The sequence below is a fragment of the Pseudophryne corroboree genome, chromosome 1, assembly GCF_028390025.1.
Source record: "Pseudophryne corroboree isolate aPseCor3 chromosome 1, aPseCor3.hap2, whole genome shotgun sequence".
Taxonomy (NCBI): domain Eukaryota; kingdom Metazoa; phylum Chordata; class Amphibia; order Anura; family Myobatrachidae; genus Pseudophryne; species Pseudophryne corroboree.
The window spans coordinates 526335990-526350014 of record NC_086444.1 but is presented as its reverse complement, the minus strand read 5'-3'; the positions used below and the strand labels follow the sequence as shown (position 1 = coordinate 526350014).

At 46.5% G+C, this 14025-nt stretch overlaps 1 protein-coding gene across 4 annotated transcripts in view; it reads left to right on the top strand.

The window, feature by feature from the left end:
• Positions 1-483: 483 nt before the first annotated feature.
• ERMP1 (endoplasmic reticulum metallopeptidase 1) overlaps positions 484-14025 on the top strand; it is a 162911-nt gene continuing 149369 nt past the window's right edge. Inside the window, exon 1 of one of the 4 annotated variants that reach the window (XM_063913990.1) lies at positions 484-566. Coding sequence is in view for 1 of the 4 variants with exons in the window: in XM_063913988.1 (XP_063770058.1) it covers positions 2629-2903 (275 nt within the window). In the remaining 3 variants the exon portion in view is untranslated. Of the gene's footprint in view, positions 567-2508; positions 2904-3280; positions 3366-14025 lie in introns of those variants that run through there. The other 3 variants (XR_010172095.1, XM_063913988.1, XM_063913989.1) reach the window with 3 other exon arrangements.

The window sequence follows — 14025 nt, the reverse complement described above, 5'->3', positions numbered from 1 at the left end:
GGGGTCACTACTTGTTAATAACGTTGTGAGCCTTTGCGTTCCCGCTGGATATAAGTATTACGATTAGTTTATGGTGACACAGCACACATTATTTATTGTGTAAATATAGTACATTAATGTTTACAGTGACGCCGCCGCTGGATGATCCGCGGTGTAACGCATACTCCTATACCGGTGGAATGCAAATGACACACTTCCGGTATTACCAGGAGTAAGGTAAACAGCTGATTTGGATGATGTTTGTTTATAAACTTATGCTGCTACATGTATGAATATTTCATGTGTCCTATGGTGGTCAGTTGCAAGCTCATGTCATATATGTTAAGTGATTTGTGTATATTGGCTATTATAAGGTAATATGCGAGTGTTTATTCACTTCCGGTAATTATGTAATTAACTAATTGCTAACTGCTATTTAAGGGGGCCTGGTAGGCAGTGTCAGTATGCTTGCATCTGGCATGCTGACTGGATATCTTTTATGGCTGTCTTGACATAGGCCCGCTGGGTCGAAACGTCGACACTATGTTGGTGACTTTGATGTGACAATAAAACTGCTTTTTGGACTGGTGAGTGCCATCTGTTAGGATCTTAGGACCTTGCACTAACCTGGTATATGTGAAGCGTTTTGGCTATCTTGAGGAGCACCCCGCTGTTGACAAATGATTCAGATAGGAGTGCGGACATTTTATCTGGCATATATATATATATATATATATATATTTATATATATATAAATTTATGCGGAAACCCCCCTCGGTAAATCCTGCGTTTGCCCCTAGTGTACTACCGTGTATTTCTTATCCCCCATCCCCCCCCCCCCCTCTTTTCCTACCCTTTTCTACATTTGCATAAATGTTCTGTTACTGTATGTTTTATTGTGATTAATGGGCAAGACTGCCATAGTAATATCTTGACTTATCTTTAATACAGTGTGTGTCATTATTGGATTTTTCTGTCCTCATTACCATGATTTATGCATGGTTTTCTTTATAAACAGTGTCTATGTCTTGTACCTTGTTGCCTATTGAAAATTAATAACAATATTTTGGGGAAAAAAAAAAAAAAGAATCAGCCTGATTCCTACCGGCTGCTGTAGATTGCATCTACCTCGATCGACTGGTCGTGTATCTGCGATCGGCGCTTTGGCCACCTCTGGCGTAAGCGGGACAGTGTCAGACAGCGGTAATCCTAGTTTAGGGGGACATGTACTAAGCAGTGATAAAAGTGGAGAAGTGAGCCAGTGGAGAAGTTGCCCATGGCAGCCAATCAGCATTGACGTAACATTTATAATTTGCATACTATTATTATTATTATTATCCTTTATTTATATGGCGCCACAAGGGTTCCGCAGCGCCCAATTACAGAGTACATATGCACATAATCAAACAGGAAAACAGTGACTTACAGTTGAAGACAATATAGGACAAGTACAGGGCAACTAAGCATAACTACACCAGTAAACATAGAGATAAGTTCCAGGTGGCCAAAAACTGCGGGATCTGGGCAGTTGAGGATTATTAAAGTAAGAAAAGTATAAGCACATGAGGGAAGAGGGCCCTACTCGTGAGAGCTTACATTCTAAGGGGAGGGGTAGACAGACAGGGGTGACACAGATGGGGTACATAGAGAGCATGGAACAGAGGGTATACAATTATACTGCTCTGTATACAATTATACAGAGCAGCTGATTGGTTGCCATGGGCAACTTCTCCACTGGCTCACTTCTCCACTTTTAATCACGGTAGAGGCTAGATCCAAGTGGCCTAAGGGACCTTTTCCGTCAGGGGGAGGAGCCACGACACAAGGGGGAGGAGCTACGCCAGCGGTACAGTTGGTCTAGTATCCACACCACCAACTATTACCTTTAGTAATTAGGTGGCGAGCGAAGCAGAGCGGAGCGAGCCACCGTGCCCGAAGCGTGGCGAGCGAAGCGAGCCCGTGAGGGTACTTTTCGGGTACCTTGTTCGGCCGCAGCTCCTCCCCCTGGTGACGGGTCTCCTCCCCTAGGTACGTCAGAAGGTCCCTTCTCCCACTCCAATATAGAACCAACCCTTTTATCACTGCTTAGTACATGTCCCCCTTAGTGCTGTTTGGTGAATACTGAAAGAAAGGAGGATATATCCCCTCTAATGGGAGTTAAAGAGGTTAAGGGGCAGATGTACTAAGCCTTGGAGAGAGATAAAGTACCAATCAGCTCCTGTCATTTTTCAAACACAGACTGAGCCATGGCAGCTAGAAGCTGATTGGCGGGTACTTTATCTTTCTCTAGGGCTTAGTACATCTCTACCCGTAGTGTGCCACATATTCCACCAGGCAGACACACACAGGGGTACATGGAGGTGACCCCGCAGTGTATGCCACTAGTGAGCCAGCAACAGCGCTGCCCCTCGGCCTGCACAGGACACACAGAAGCACAGCTACCAGAGGCAGGCTGTCAGTGGCTCAGTGACAGAGTCTCACCGGTGAGATGGGGGAAGGTTTGACCCTCTCCGCTGTCTGTTACATGCCGGCCGGGGAAGCGAGTCCAAGCTTCCGCCTGGCTCGGTGATTGGACGGACCGGTGACAGCACGCAATCTGATTCGCTGGCAGGTTGCCATGACAGCCAGGGGCGTGCCCGGGTGTCAGGCATGGAGCGCTCTCCAGGCTCAGGGTCGGCGGTCCGGAGGTCCAGGCACGGTGGGACCGGAGCTGGATCGAGCCATGGCGGGGGCCGGTGGGAGGAGAATGGCGGCAGTGACCGGAAGACGCCGCGCAGCAGCGGCCGGAGCTTGGTGTTCGGTACCGGCATCCTCGCTGTGCTTCTGCTATATGCGCTGGGGATGTGGGGGCTGGTGCATCTCTCCCTGCGGCAGCTGCTCACACCGGGCACCCGCAGCACCGACTTCAACGCGACCAGCGCCAGGTGACTGTGTAGTGCGGTGTGTGTGCCGGGGACCTGTGTACTACATGGCTGCTTAGAGCAGCAGCCCATGTTTTCAGTATTTCCCCACTCGTGCTCAGGGCACCTGCTCTGGCCGTCCTGCTCACTTTGTCTATCCCGCCTGCTTCTGCGGGGAAATCCTGAAAACATGGGGGGAGGGATGCTACTTTTATTGCAGTCTTTCGGGCTTCTCTGTACATCCAGGGGGCCGCACAGTGCGGGGAGAGCTGGCTGACGTGCCCGGGGCGAGTCTATACACAGACCTGGCACTGCTCCCTAGCCCACATTCAGCAGTCTCTCTGCACGGGTGTGTGCTGGCGGCGCCTCTCGGCTAATTGTACATGCATATTATATAAGCTCCCCTGCAGTGTGTATCAGGCTCCATGTGTGAACACAGGCATCAGGCATGTCAAGGCATACCCTCCACCTGTAACTTTTTAGCAGGTACAGTACCTTTTTTTTTTTTTTTATGGTCTGTACCGATTTTGGCCTCTCCAAACTTTCATTGAAAGTATAGGAAAAGGGACGTGCCCACGCCTCTTTACCTGTGGTCACGCCCCTTTTTGAATTTGTACCGATTTTTATGTGCAAAATGTTGGAGGGTATGTCAAGGTCATACATGCACATGCATCACCCGTTTGTATGGTTCCATAGGACATGTCGGTATTCATAATGTCAGCAATCATACTGTTGACTGAACAATGTTGATCATGGGGGGGGCAGTACATGTTTCCAAGGTTGGCACCTATTTTCGACATTACATTGTCAGCCTCTTGATGCTCTAACCATGCTGACATAGTAACAGCTGACATTCTGGTGTCGACATTATCATTTTTCCTTTTCAGAATTGCCTGAAAGTGTTGCCTAAACCAGGGGGAATGCTCAGCACCGGCTGATCTGCCCTGTTTAGTCACACATCCTACAGCCAGAGGGATCTAGGTGGGAGACAGTTTGGGATAAGTGAGGACATGTATGTCGGTACTTCTTTGCATGTTTGTAGAATAGCTGAGAACCAGCACAGAGACTGACAGAGCAGCTGTAGAACTAGTCTTGCCACTTGCTGAAAGTGATCTCTCAACCCAATCCTAATCTGATCAAGGTGTGTGAGTAATGTGTTGCCAGTGTGTATTGCGGTGTGTAGTTGGCGGCCGCGGAACTATAGCAAACTTGCCTGATTTGTTTAATCTGGCCCTTATGTGTGTTGTCAGGTGCAGCTGCGGTCATCAAATTGCCTTACAGGGTTGGTCCACCGTTCAAACTCTCAACGTCTACAGAGACTGGCTACTGCTGTGCTCCTTAGTCTGTACTATGGGGGTTATTCAGAGTTGTTAGCAAACCAAAAAAGCACACTAATGGGCAAAAAACAATGGGGGTCATTCCGAGTTGATCGCTAGCTGCATTTGTTCGCAGCACAGCGATCAGGCTAAAAAACGGCAGTTCTGCGCATGCGGCGCAATATACGGGCACAACGAACGATGCAGTTTTGCACAGGGTCTAGCGATGCATTTCAGTCGCACTGGTTGCCGCAGAGTGATTGACAAGAAGTGCGCGTTTCTGGGTGGCAACTGACCGTTTTCAGGGAGTGTTTGGAAAAACGCAGGCGTACCAGGGAAAACGCAGGCGTGGCTGGGCGAATGCTGGGCGGGTGTGATGTCAAATCCAGAACTGAATAGTCTGAAGTGATCGCAAGCACTGAGTAGGTTTTGAGCTACTCTGAAACCGCATGAAAAATATTTGCAGGCGCTCTGCGATACAACCGTTCGCACTTCTGCTAAGCTAAAATACACTCCCAGTGGGCGGCGGCATAGCGTTTGCACGTCTGCTAAAAACTGCTAGCGAGTGAAAAACTTGGAATGACACCCCATGTGCAGTGCAGGTGGGGCAGATGTAACATATGCAGAGAGAGTTAGATTTGGGTGGGGTGTGTCCAAACTGAAATCTAATAGTGTCAAAATAAAGCAGCCAGTATTTACCCTGCACAGAAACAATATAACCCACCCAAATCTAACGCTCTCTACACATGTTATATCTGCCCCACCTGCAGTACAACAATGGTTTTGCCCAGTTGCTAACTTTTTTGGTTTGCTATCAACTCTGAATAACCCGCTATATCAGGTATGGGGAACCTTTGGCCCTTCAGCTATTCTTGAACTACACATACCAGCATGCCCTGCTACAGTTTTGCTATTTGCCCATGTTAAAACGGTTGCAGGGCATGCTGGGATGTGTAGTTCAATAAACCGCTGGATGGCTAAAGGTTCCCCACCCCTGCGCTATATACTCAGTGCGTTCTAGCTTAGGCGAAGTCAGAGTATAAACTCCCAAAATATAGTTATCACTTACTGGATTATCAATATTAGTACAGGTTGAGTATCCCTAATCCAAAATGCTTGGGACCAGAAGTATATTGGATATTGGATTATTCTGTATTTTGGAATAATTGCATACCATAATGAGATATCATGGTGATGGGACCTAAATCTAAGCACAGAATGCATTTATGTTACATATACACCTTATACATACAGCCTGAAGGTAAATTTAGCCAATATTTTTTTATAACTTTGTGCATTAAACAAAGTGTGTCTACATTCACACAATTCATTTATGTTTCATATACACCTTATACATACAGCCTGAAGGTCATTTAATACAGTATTATTAATAACTTTGTGTATTAAACAAAGTTTGTTTACATTGAGCCATCAGAAAACAAAGATTTCACGATCTCACTCTCACTCAAAAAAGTCCGTATTTCGGAATATTCCATATTTCGGAATATTTGGATATGGGATACTCAACCTGTATACTGTAAAAAAAACAAACACTGGTTTGCAGGAATCTATGACCTGCAAACCGGATCTTTTCTAGGGAACAGGGTTGTCACCTAGCACCATCAGGTGGGTTAGGCAGCAAGCCTCCCGAAAACGCTGAGGGAGAGGAGAATGATAGAATTTTCACCTACTCTCCCTGCACATCTCCAGCGGTGCGCGGGCATGGCGCGTGCCCCCACCGCTTATTAGATTTTTCAGACGCTCACTGGTGACAAACCTGTCCCCAAAGCATATAGGAAGGCAGTATAACCGTCAAGCTTAGTTATCCCTGGATCAGTCACTGTAAGAGAAACGCAAACAGGTAGTGCATTGAAACCAAGAATGATTTACTAAACTCAAAACTGACAGCCTTCCCGAGTGAAGTAATGGCAATGGTTTAACCCAGTGGTTCCCAAACTTTTTGGAATAGTGGCACCCTAGAGTATCATAATTGTATTCACGGCACCCCTAGACCAAAAATTTCTTAGCGAGAAATTTTGAAATAAATATTAAATCAAAAATTGTGTTTATATGTTATCTTTAGGTTCCATTATGTGATGAGGAACAAGATTTGCTTATGTTTCTCCACATATTTTATGATTGGCAGCCACCAGCACTGATTTTGCCTATTACATTGACCAGAAATAATTTTGATTGGTCCTCAACCACCAATCCAAGGCACCCATGCAAGTTTCTGAGGCACCCAGTTTGGGAACCACTGCCCTAGATTCCTGCTAACCAGTGTTTTGTTCTTTTGGAGGCTTGCCACCTAGCAACAGCAGGTGGGCAGACTACCACATACCTGGTGGTTGCTCTGAGAAACTTGATCTTTTGCAGATCGGTTGGTCTCCAGTAGTGTTTTGCAAAGGTACGGGCAGAGGACCATCTTGCAGCTAGCATAATTGACTGCAAAGGAATACCTATAGCAGCCGCTCTTGTTGCAGCTGTTCCCCAAAGAGAATGGCTTTTGAAGCAGTCTATATCGATTCCTGCTTCTCTCATAGAGGCTACTATCCATCCCCTGATAAGAGAGGGTTTAGCAGGGCGATAAGGTTTTCTACAGGTGATGAAAAGCTGGGTGATACTGTCCCTAATTCAGGCATGTCCAAACTGCGGCCATCCAGCTGTTGTGAAACTACATATCCCAGCTTGCCCTGACACAGTTTTGCTGTCAGAGAATGCTAAAGCTGTGTCAGGGCATGCTGGGATGTGTAGTTTATCAACAGCTGGAGTGCCGCAGTTTGGACATGCCTGCCCTAATTGGTGCGGTTAGGGTAAGGTAGGCTGATAAGCATGAAGCCACACATAGATTAGGTTCTGCTTGATCTTGTATGATATCGAATTCTACTATTGGGGTATTTTAAAGAAGAGGTTTTTGTACGTCCCTTAAGGATGATGTGGTATCCTGTTGGGGTGTGCAATAGCCATGGGTCTGAGGTGTGAGCAAGGGTAAGTTCAGCCCTCTCTCTGCTGTGGCCAGAGCTAGTAAGGATGCCAGTTTGCGGGAAAGTACACTGATATTCGTGTCTGCAAAGGGATATTGACTTGGTGCCCCCCATTCTGTTTATGTACGACACCACAGTCGTATTGTCCAAACATAGCTGTATACAGGTATTTGTCATAGGTTTGGGAACTAAAGCTTTTAAAACTAGTTTTGCTGCCCGTAGTTCTACAGTGTTTATGAACCACTGGGCTTCCTCGGCCGACCAAGTGCCCTTGACTGTTCTTTCTTGTGAGAAGCCTCCCCAGCCTGTTAGAGATGCATCTGTGGTTATTGTCATGGAGGGTGTGGGGTCTAGAAGAGGGCGAGGAGGAGGAATAGGAAGACTGTTCCATTGGGACAATTCCGTCTTCACTCTTCTGGACAGAAATTGTGTGTCTGTCCAGGTATATTGAGTATGAATTAGAGATCTGAGAAGACCTTGTAGTTCTCTGCATAGTAGGGGTACATGTCGAAAACCTGGGGACATTGCAATCTTCTTACCAATGATTCTCGCTAAGTCCCGAAGGGATAATCTGCATTTCTTTACAGTTTTTTTTTTTGTATATAAAGCTTTGTGTCTAGCCATTTCTCTGGTGCGACCGCTAGTGAGAAAGAATGGGTGTCCAGGTCGAATCCCAGAAATGTAAATGTTTTGGTTGGGTTAAGGATGGACTTTTGGGTGTTCAGAGTGAAGCCCAAACTGAATAACAGGGAGAGGGGTAGTTCTCTGTGTTTCGGAATAGTATCGAGGACCGGGTGCACAAGTAATATGTCATCTAAATAAACGGTGCACAGTACACTCTGCTGGCGCAGATGGGATATTACCGCTTTCATGACCCATGTAAATGTATAGGGTGCACAGGAGAGGCCAAATACCATGACAGTCCACTGATATATACGGTCTTTCCAAGCGAATTTAAGAAACTGCCTGTGGTTGGGATGAACCGATATAGAGTGGAAAGCTTCTTTTAAATCTTTTTATACAGAAACAATCCCTTGTGAGTAGGTATGGAATGTCTGCAATACCTTCCATGCAAAACCTTTTTGTTTTTAGGTATCTGTTCAGCCCACTGACATTTAAGACTAGTCTTATGGAGCCGTCTTGTTTTAGTATTAGAAACAAGTGACCTATCCAGCCCGAAACTGCTGGCTCTGCTGGTTATATTTTCCCCTGAAGCAGGGCTATTGTAAGTACCTCATCTAGCTGAGGACTGCAATTCCTTGAACAAGGAATGAGTCTTATCTGGTGAGGGAACCGAATTAGGGTCGGTTCAGCCCCAACCAAATTGTTTTTAGCAACCATTTGTCTGTGGTAATCTTTTGCCATTCTGCAAAAGCTTGTTTGAGTGTTGTGTGGAACGGGGTGTGTGGGTGGGTATGTTTACCGAAGTTGCGACCTCTCTTGGAGTTGTTCCAGACGTTTGAGGACGAAGCTCTAGGGTCATTTGTTCTGTTACCAAAGCCTCCTGTCTGGGCTCTTCTTGTGCCTTGAAAGTCTTGGGTCGGACCTGTGGCTCTCGAAGTCTGGCACCCTTAGGGAAAGGGCTCTTTGAATGGTTTATTCCCTTTTTTGAGGTCAGAGAAGGATTTACGAGCCTTATGCTGTATTTTTACTTCCTCAATAAATTGGGGACCAAAAAGATCAGCATTATCCAAGTTAGGGAATTCTAGTGACCTTGGAGCTAGGTCTGCCAGACCTGCACTAGTAAGCCATCTAGACCTGCAGGTATTTGTGATATGATTAAACGTCTGACCTATAATAGGTGTTGCTCTGCTAATGACCTTAAGTAGAGCAAGCTTGGATGCCCCTAGTGAGTCTAGGCTGGGAGACGCTGGATTCCCCTTCTCTTTCAGCTTTGTCAAGTACATATAACGGGACCAGCTGCATCTGCTATATTATACTGTATTTTTCTCAAAGTAGGGTCGTTATATCTTTTTTTCACCCACTATGGAAGTTAGGGCCAGGTCAATACCCGGAGCGAATAGTGCAGGAATATCTGGTAACCCTGTATAGTAGCGCAACATTAGCTCATTCTCTATAATCAGTGTTGCCCTAAATGCCGGCTGAGCACTTTTGGACTTCAGACTCCTGCTTTAGTGCCCATTGGGTGGGATATAGTTTAGGTGGAGGGGTTTTTCCTGCTTAAGCCACTCTGGCCATTTGGATATCGCTAAATTCCCCACGCTGGGAAAAGGCGGATGATCTTGTCACTTCCTCAGATTCCCAGTCTAACAAGGAAGAGGGGCCTTGTTCCCTATGGGAAGTATGTGGCTATCTGCTAGGTGACCCCATGTGCTGAGAGCGGGTACCATCAAGCTGCCTGATACGGGCAGAAATATTGTGCCAGCTACAGGCTGGAGTAGTGTGCTTGCTTGAGCACTATTAGGTTGTCTGCTACGGACAATGCTGGGAAAGGTGGGAATTTCACTTGAACAGGTCCCCTTGTTATAAGACTTACTTTTGTCTGTCTTTTTTTTAGCATTTTCTTATGTATCAAAGGGCTCCCTGAGCTGGGGGATAACCCTGCATTCTGCTGAGGTGTTTTTCTTACCTCAGAATCAGAGGAGTCAGAATCAAAGAAACTTCTGACTGATTTCACTTTTTTCTTTCTAATAATTTCCTCAGAAGAGGGGGAAGGTGTTTGTGCCCCTTTTAAGGGCTATTTTCCCCACCAAACTGCCAGCCATGGAGGACAAAGAGAGTGAATCTGTTGCAGAGACAGAAACACTGTCCTCCATGTCAGCGCTGACAGAAAAATCTAATCAGCGGTGGGGGCGCACGCTCACGTTATTGTGCCCGTGACCACGGTCACCCGCGCACCACTGGAGATGTGCAGGGAGAGGAGGTGAAAATTCTTTCACTCTCCTCTCCTTCAGCGTTTTTGGGAGGCTAGGTGGCAAGCCTCCCGAAGAACAAATAAAGTATGAGGCCAACAAAATGTTTGACAAGGGAATTTTTTTTAAATTGTTTTAATTATTTTTTTTGTGCTGCTAAATACATGTTTAGTAAAGGCCGTATATTACTCATCATGCAACTGATTTATTCTGATTGTAATAGGTATTCACACCCCATTATGTAAACACCTTCCATTTAATTTTGCAACTCTAATTTTTACTTTCTTTGCCAACAGGTAGAATTAAATATGATGTATGAGCAATTATGGAAATAGTCACGTATGCCTGTGTAATTTAGGTGTTAGAATTATTATTTTACCCTGGCCACAAGAGGCCATTCCTTTTTCCTTTCTTTTTTTTTTTTTCCTTCTCCAAACTAATATCTGAATTGTATTATGGGCCCTACAGACTTGGCGATGTGCCGCCGAGCTGCCCGACCGCCGATGCGACAGATGGGCGACCAGGCGGCGGGGGGGCAGTGACGGGTGAAGTTTCTTCACTCCCCCCGTCACCCGGCTCCGTAGACGTGCAGGCAAATATGGACGATCTCATCCATATCGGCCTGCATGCACAGCCGACGGGGCATCAGCGATGAACGAGCGCGGGGCCGCGCATAGTTCATCGCTGGTGCCTCCACACTGACAGGTATGAACGGTATCTCGTTCATTAATGAACAAGATCGTTCATATCTTGCAGTGTTATCGCCCAGTGTGTAGGGCGCATTACTCTATTCTGCAGAATGCAGTCATTAATGTTAATGCCAGACAAGGGGAATTCTGTGACATGTTCAAAACCTAGTGCTTAATCCAGGTGTTCTCAAACATGGTTCTAAAGGCACCCCAACGGGCCAGGTGTTAAGTATATTCATGGCTCAACACAGATGGTTAAATCAATTTGACTGAGGTGCTAATTAAGTCACCTGTGGCCAAGCATGGATATACTTAAAACCTGGACCGTTGGGGTGCCTTGAGCAAACCAAAAAAAGCACACTAAATGGGCAAAACCATGTGCACTGCAGGTGGGGCAGATGTAACGTGCAGAGAGTTAAATTTGGGGGGGATGTGTTCAAACTAAAGTATAAATTGCAGTATAAAAATAAAGCAGCCAGTATTTACCATGCACAGAAACAATATAACCCACCCAAATCTAACTCTCTCTGCACATGTTACATCTGCCCCAGCTGCAGTGCAACATGGTGGGACAGATTAAACCTCTGTCTTAATCACTCCAATACTTGTGTACAGAGGTGTAGTAGGGTATGCCGGCGGCCGGAATCCCGACAGCCGGCAAACTGAAGACCACCCGTGTACAGAAATTCATAGGTTTAGATATTGCATTCATGCACCTAGAAATGCTAGTTTTGGTACTACATTATAGTAGCCTAAGGGGCCTAGTTATCAAATACTTTTTGTGGTATATCCCCAAAATTTCCTCCATGTATGTAGCTGGGGACCTCCAGAAAATATCTGCTCACATTTCTGTTTGCTGAATTTGCCAAGCTCCAGAGTGTGATGTATTCCAGAGCTTGGCCCTGTTAGCCTGTTGTCGCATATGAGCTACATTTCTCAAAAACTACTGTAGAGATCCCTGCCCAGCACTCAACTCTATCGCATGCGTGATCATAAGGCCTGGGAAACGCTGTAATGTAGGCCATGCAGCATTAAAAGCTTAGAAAGCTGACCCTGAGAACAAGATGTAGCTTCCATATGAGGGGGGGTATAAGAAACTCTTGACTATTCAACTGTCTTCAAATTTAATCGTGTCCTTAGAATGCAATGGCGGTAACGGGTATGGGCCTTAGGGTCGACACCAGAAATAGGTCGACATGAATTTAAAAAAAAATAAAAAAATTTGGGTGTAGTTTTCTTCGTAAAGTGACCGGGAACCCCAATTAGTGTACCATGTCCCCTCGCATGGCGAGCGAATGTGCCTCGCTCCGCTACCGCAGTGCTCGGCACAGGTTACCGTTCCCAATCGTAGTCCATGTGGATCGTAAAGTATGAAAAAGTAAAAATAAATAAAACATATATATATATATATATATATATGTGTGTATGTATTATAATATAATTTTTTTTTTAACAAAAAACTCATGGCTACCTTTAACCACGTCGACCTATTTCTGGTGTCGACCTAGTCACTGTTGACCAATAGGTGTCGACCTAGAGTCCGGATGCTGGTGGTAACAAGACTAAAAAAACATTCTCATTTTTTTAAATACACTTTTAGGCTTGTGCAGGTGAAAAGCTTAATAACCATGTATTAATCTGGATGTGCTCTAAGAGGATAGACAGGATGCTCCAAAACCATTTCCTACAGATAGTTTCAGTATTGAAGATCCTTCCATATGTGCTTTGATGCATGGCTTCTACCTGATCCTTTCAGTTAAGGGGTATATTCAATAGGAGTCGGATCCATTCCGACATGCAGTTGTCGGAATGGATCCGACAACCCCTATTCAATGGACTGCCAAATCAGACTGTCGGATTTGGCCGTCCTGTCAGGCCGCTGCTGTCAGCGGATGCGCTGACAGCAGCGGCCAGGGGAACAGAGAGCGGCGGCCGTGAGTGGGAGGGGCTGGCTGTGGGGGACATATGTGAAGCCGCAGGCGGAGCTGGCAGCAGGGAGAGAGGTGCTGCGGCGGCGGGGGGAGCATTGATCAGCGGCCGGCGGGAGGTGCTGGCAGCAGGGTAACATGTCTGCGGCGGCGGGGGGAGGCGCTGCATGGAGAGAGGTGCCTGGCCGGGAGAAGGCCAGGCACCTCTCTCCCTGCAACGCCTCCCTCCGCAGACATGTCCCCCCGCAGCCTGCTCCTCCCGCCGGCCGCCGATCTGTGCTCCCCCCGCCACCGCAGCACCACTAGTCTCCTCATCTCAATCCGACTTTCTTTAAAGTCGGATTGAGATTGTCGGAAACGGGGCTAAAACCTGTCTGGTTTGGCCCCGCTTCCGACAATGCACGCTGATCGGAGGCTGAAGCCACCGATCAGCGTGCATTCCGACAAGTCGGGTTTCCCGACTTGTCGGAATAAACGGGGCACTAATGAATAGGTCGGAACCCCTTCCGACCTAAAACTGTCGGAAACTGCCGTCTTTCCGACAAGACGCCATCTTCCAACAGTTATTGAATATACCCCTTAGCCTGAATATTCTTTTACAGCTACTTCAGCATTACATCCGCCCAAGTAGCAAGGATGCTATCATTAGAAAAAGCATCAAAGGAAATGTACTGAAACTACTAAAAATTTAACTTTGGGAGATCATGTATAGTAAAATTATAATTTCTCATACGTCCTAGAGGATGCTGGGGACGCTTCAAGAACCATGGGGTATAGACGAGATCCGCAGAAGACATGGGCACTTTAAGACTTTTAAGGGGTGTGACCTGGCTCCTCCCTCTATGCCCCTCCTCCAGACTCCAGTTTTAGAATTGTGCCCAGGCAGACTGGATGCACTTAGAGGAGCTCTACTGAGTTTCTCTGAAAAGACTTTGTTAGGTTTTTTATTTTCAGGGAGGACTACTGGCAATAGTCTCCCTGCATCGTGGGACTTAGAGGAGAGAAGTCAGACCTACTTCTAGTGAGTTTAAAGGCTCTGCTCCTGAGGTTTTGGAACACTAGGTACGCCTAGGGGTTCACTCCCAGAGCCCGCCGTCACCCCCCTTGAAGAGCCAGAAGTCAGAAGACAGGTGAGTAGAGGAAGAAAGTGACGACGGCTTCTGAGGTACCGCTCAGCGATCGCGCTGCGCGCCATGCTCCCACACACAGCGGCACTACATGGGTGCAGGGCGCAGGGGGGGGCGCCCTGGGCAGCATAAAAATCCTCATTAAGGCTGGTAAAGTGGATTTTAAGTCCCTAGGCACAAAATCCTAACCCCCGCCAGTGTGTTTATATTTAAGAACCGGGATTGAGCG